Below are 5432 nucleotides of genomic sequence, written 5' to 3'. Positions count from 1 at the left end.
GATGCAATTTTATTGTAAGGAAAGCCTAGATGAATCCTTTTTTTGTACGGGAAGTCCAGCCGCCTCTTATATATGTTGGGGGTGACGGCCGATTGAACAACACACAATCGATCAATCAATCTACCACTTTTTATCTTTTATCTTTTCTCCTTAACCCTAGTTCTTCTTCTTCCTCGTTCTTCGTTCGTTCTTCTTCATTGCAGGGCGGCGAACCTCGAGGCCCTAGGGGCGATCAGGTCGACCTAGGGCAGCCCATAGCCGCCGCGCGCCCAGACGGGGTCCCTTCCGGGCGTGTGGGGTTTCGGGTCCCAAAAGCGCCGGCTTGCTGTCTTGCGTATCGCGCTGGAAGTCGGCCTCCCGCGGTGGGAGTTGCGGAGCATCTCCCTCGGCGCCGCGAGTACACATCGACGTGTTCGTGTGACGCGTTTCAGCGTCAACAAACTGTAAAAGGCCAACATTTCTCTTTTCTCGCTTCCGATGACATGTAACAATTTGGAACTTGGAAACTTGAAGAACCGTTTTAGTAAGCTTGTAAACTTCTTTTTAACTGTATAAGCTTTCTGAACGAGGTGATGGTGTGCCACTTCGTCACCGGAGCCAACCTGCCGGTATTCATGCCGGACGGAAATTCATCAAGGCCATGATCTTGCCAGCCCCAGCGCCCTAGAGAAGAAGCTATCACCATCAGAAGAGCCGAAGCGACGGACAACGGAAACCTATCTATAATCTCCAAATTGGGGAAAGCTACAACTCCGTGTGATAGATCGAGGCCTCTCCTTACTCCCACACCAACGGATGCATTCATGTGTTTACCAGTTTTTCTTAAGCCTTATATGGGGCTTCAAGTAAAGAGGATTTTTAACAGCGTACGGCTGGCGATGGGGTGAGGGGTGGCATTTTTTTCGAAATGGAAGGAAAACCCACCTCCCAAGTTTTCTCAGGCCACCGGATCAGATCTGCGCGGCCTCAGATCGAGGCTTAACAAAACACACGGGGATGCATTCTTTTCGAAGTGACCCAGGCCGCGTATTTTGCCTGCTGTCCACAAACTACACTGCATCTGCACGCATGATCAATTCGACATGGTAAAAAGAACTGCTAAATGTCATAGTGCCAATTGACCTCTCACTCAGCTGCATCTACGGCATTGCTTTCCTGCACATGTTTTCGATGAGATGCGCCAGTGGAGCGAGTGATTTCAGAGAGGTAAAAACAGATGAACAACATATATCCGGATATATGACTGTAATATTCTAACATCACTTTATTTCCTTCCTTTACCTCACATTGTAAACCCGAGACATAAAAACTATGTGACCTGACCTGATCTCTGATCCCCATGGCAACTGGGCATCACTATCCTCCTCTCTCCGCAAAGCAAAACTCCGAAACACAAAGAAAAGAAAAGAAAATAGGGGAGGGAACAAAAAATTCTCACTCACTCACTCACTGAGGTCTCTTAGCTAACGAGCGAAGCTAAAAAAGGGCCAAAAAGAGGTGTCCATTTAAAGGCTAGCAACAAGTATCACTATATCTAGCTCTCTTCCTCCAGGGCTTGCTGCAGAAGAGACGGGCTCCTAACAAACCTTCCCTGAAATGAACAAAAGAAAAGAACATCAGTAAACCACAAAGACTTGGTTTCGACAAAGTAGACACGTAGGTGATGGTGATCTGGTGTGAGGAGTGAGCTTTTCCAGTGCTTGGCTTACAAATATTTATACTAGAGCTTTTTATTCTTTCAAGCATCAGTTCTAGTAGTGCTTGCCTTCATCCGAGGCCGACAGTCGGCGTTCACCTTCCGCACCTGGTACCGGATCTTCTTCGAGAACAGCCGGTTGCGCCGCTTCTCCTTGTACCTCATCACCCTTGCTTCCCTGATGCCACCAGACCCGTTCTCAGGAAACAAGTCGATGTCTGCAAGTTTGGCCTGCCACAAGGATTCATCCTTGATTAGTAAGACTCTAAGAGTATCTTCTCATTCAGAATCCAAGAAAAGGAATGTAAAACATGTTTACAGTTTTACATTGTTTTCAAACCGTGTCGTAACTCGTAAGGTAAGTAATGATGCCATCGTGTGTCCAAACTACAAACTACAAAGAAGCTGGACAGATCTGCATAATGATTCTTGCCACTTATGACAGCTGCAAGTCTTGCCATCTATCAGAGCAAATTGCAGAAAAGCCAACTGAATTGGGGCTAACAGTCTGTTGCAGTTGCTCTATCACTGGCCCAAAAGGCACCAAATTTGAGCCCAAGTGACTCTCAGCAACAAGACAAACATGTAATCTATGGCAGGAAATCTCCAGGCTCAATTGCCTGTGGTCCGCTTTTGAATAATTGAGTGTAACTAGCTAACAGCATAATACTCCTAGAATGGTTAAATCTAGTTTATCCAATTTGTAACAGTTATTTTTCTATAGAACAATTTCTACCGTTATTCACCCACAAGTTTAGCAGAATGTAAAAATAAACAAAACTCACGTGGTCACTGGACTTAGAGCTAAATTCAGCTCATGAAATTTAAGGATTAGGTTTGCTGTGATTCACTATTTAGTTTTTTTTCCCCATAAACTATTTTTACTGCTTCTGTTTTATGGGTTACTGGAGAGTATCAGTGATGCTCTTAAAAGGTGTGTACTTACAGATATGCAGTAGTACAGGACTGGGTACTTCTTGTGAGTTGTGGCTTTGTGAGGGACCATCAGTTGGATAAAACAATTTTCCTAGTTTATTGGCTTAATAGTTGATACCAGTTCCACTATTGGCAGTTGCATATCAACTTATCAAGCATGTGGTTTCTAGTTGTGGGGTGTCCCTTTTCCTTTGCTGAAGAAAGCCATTCACAAGAGGCAAAATTCTTCTGTTTGTCTAGCAAAAGGAGTTAACATGTCCGAAGAAATGGGGATGTAGAGCTAAAATTAAGCTACAGAAATACGAGGCACGCCGAAATTTGATTATGGTGGTGGAACTGAAATACAATCTTCTATCAGAAATCATATTTAGAGTAACTCATATCAGTTTAAACACATGTCTCTGTAATCTATCTGAACTAGTAAGACTGTCATAGAAGAGGTAACATCATCTACAGGGCGTGTCATTTTTTGTGTTTTTTAAATGAGATTTGTTTTGAGTTAAATAACAAACTGAAAAGAAAAATTGAGTTACTGTTAGCTCATCAAAATTATGTTGCACTCCCCTACTGCACGCAAGAGGAAAAAATTCAGAGAAACCAAGTACTCACCCGCACTTCGGCGGCGGACTCAGACGAATCCGGCGCGCCGCCCTCGGTGAACATAGACCCTTTGCCGGACCACTCCTTGAGCACGTCGTCGGTGTCCAGCTTCAGCCCCAGGCCGGTCTTCGGCGCCTTTGTCGGTGCGCTGTCATCGTCTCCATTGCCGTCCGCCGCGTCCACTGTTCCATCGGCTCCCTCCTCGCATTTCCCATTGGCCAGCTCCTCCTCCTTGGCCATCAACTTCTCCATCTTCACCTTCTTCTTCTTCTTGCTCTTCTTCTTCTCTGGTGCTGCCGACGCCGGCGGCGGCATTGCGGTGTTGGACACTGCCGCTGCCGGTTCTGTCGGCGGTGGCGTCGGTGGTGTGACCGTGATGTCCTTCACCGGCACGGCAGGCCACATCCACCAGGCGCCGTCGTCGTCCCGCCGCTTGAGGGCACGGTTGAGGTTGGGTCGGGTGCTTTGCCGGGAGCCGAGGCCGAGCTCGAAGCGGCCAGCGAGACCGACCACCATGAGGCTCCTGAGGTAGGGGTGTATGCCGGAGCTGGACAGGATGGAGTCGTCGGACGTGGCGGTGGCCGTGTTGGCCTCCATGGTGAGGCTGCCCATGATGCCGTCGATGCCCTCGGCGGCGCCGCCGGCCGCCGCCTCGTCGACGTCGAGGATGGACTCGGCGTCGAAGCCGTCGTCGTCGAAGTCGAGCTCGCCGGGCTCGTCGGTGGCGGTGTCGGGGCTGGCGGGCGACGGCGCCGGGTCGCGGAACTCCCGGAACGCGCTGCTGACGGGCGTCGGGGACGAGCAGTTCTTGCAGGCGTCGGTGGACGGGCTGTGCGGCGGCGGCGGCGGCGAGGGCGAGGCCGCGTGGTCGCGGAGGAGGAATGCGGCGTCGGACAGGACGGGGAGCGGCGGGAGGAGGTCGGAGGAGGACGGGGCGGCGGCGCCGAAGGCCACGGCGAGGCCCGAGAGCGGCGGGCGCGGCGCCGTGGCCGTCTTGGGGCTCTTCTTGACGGGGAAGACGGAGGGGTGGATGGAGGCGAGCAGCGCGGCGGCCTCGTTGTAGGCCTGGTTGGGGCGCTTCCGCGGCGCCCGCGCGCGCTTGAGCGACACGGACGTGGCCGAGGAGGACGCGTTGGAGGCCTCCGAGAGCGTGGAGGACGGCGAGGAGTGCGCCGGCCGCAGCGGCGACGAGTGCGCGTGCGCCCCCGGCGACGCCGCCGCCTTCACCATGTCCAGGTCCAGCCGCAGCCCCGTGGGTATGCAAGAGGACGTCATCGCCAATGCCCCCTCAACCACCGTCACCACCACCGCCGCTCAAGCCGAGAATTTATTCCAGTTCTCCTTCTCCAGCCGATCAATCAATTCCACCGCCGCCACCACCACCACAGCTCCACAAGAACCGAATGAATTCTGAATTCCTAAACCCCTAAACCCCACGAGATTGCTCGTCAACCGAGAAATTCCCTTCCTTCTCGGCCGATGAAAGCGGCGAGACGGGGAGGAAGACGGAGAAAAGGTAGCGAGGAAACGGCAACTTTTTTCTTCTTTCTTTTCCGAGGGACAAACAGGGCGCTAAGCAGAGCCGCACCAGAGACCTTGGGACATGGGCAAACTCCAAAGAGGAAAGGAAAACTACTGGCCGCCCCCACCCCCACCTGGGATGGACTCGACTCGAGCTGCGCCTATATGAAAACACCAAGAACAAAATAGGGGACGGAAGGATTCTGCCGTACTCCTCTGTCCGTGGCAAGGAGAAGAGGTCAAGCCAGGAGCAGAGCCAGCAAGAACAGAGCAGGAATTCTGCTAGCGGGCAGCTGGGACTGTGGAGGTGTCTTCGGGATTGGAGATGGAGGAAGGGAAGAGGAATGCTAACTAGGAGAGGGAGGGGATTGCGGGGGATTGGAGGCGGTGGGGGAGGAGGAAGAAAGGGTTCAAGAGGAGGGAGGAGGGGGTGGGGTTTTAGCGAGGGAGGAGCTGCTGGAAGAGACAAGCCACTCTCATGAGGTCGCTCTCCTCCCTCTGCCCCATGGGACCCACGCTGCATTTTGTGCAGGCTGGCCCCCTCCCTCCCTCTCCTCTCTCTAGGTGGTACGTACATGTACATGTGTTGGAATCGTGCGGTGTCATCTGGGATTTGCAATGGATAGGTGGAGAGAGTGAGACCGATTTGCCCTGTGCTTCTATGGCTCCCACAGTCACA

General features: G+C 52.1%; 1 protein-coding gene across 2 annotated transcripts; it reads right to left on the bottom strand.

Moving 5' to 3' along the window:
* Positions 1 to 1217: 1217 nt before the first annotated feature.
* On the bottom strand, positions 1218 to 5180 carry LOC119322724 (protein CHLOROPLAST IMPORT APPARATUS 2-like). 2 transcript variants are annotated; one of them, XM_037596232.1, is made up of 3 exons: positions 3242 to 5180; positions 1710 to 1927; positions 1218 to 1591 (listed from the first exon to the last, which is right to left on the bottom strand). In XM_037596232.1, the coding sequence occupies exons 1-2, from the start codon at positions 4505 to 4507 to the stop codon at positions 1739 to 1741; spliced, it is 1455 nt and encodes a 484-aa protein (XP_037452129.1). In that variant the 5' UTR covers positions 4508 to 5180; the 3' UTR covers positions 1218 to 1591; positions 1710 to 1738. The 2 variants fall into 2 exon arrangements, with proteins under 2 accessions (XP_037452129.1, XP_037452128.1); XM_037596231.1 differs by having other exon boundaries at positions 1239 to 1591; positions 1766 to 1927; positions 3242 to 5177.
* Positions 5181 to 5432: the final 252 nt, after the last annotated feature.

The sequence above is a fragment of the Triticum dicoccoides genome, chromosome 6B (assembly GCF_002162155.2).
Source record: "Triticum dicoccoides isolate Atlit2015 ecotype Zavitan chromosome 6B, WEW_v2.0, whole genome shotgun sequence".
Lineage (NCBI taxonomy): Eukaryota > Viridiplantae > Streptophyta > Magnoliopsida > Poales > Poaceae > Triticum > Triticum dicoccoides.
The sequence above is the reverse complement of the archived record's forward strand: the minus strand, read 5'-3'. Positions and strand labels throughout refer to the sequence as shown.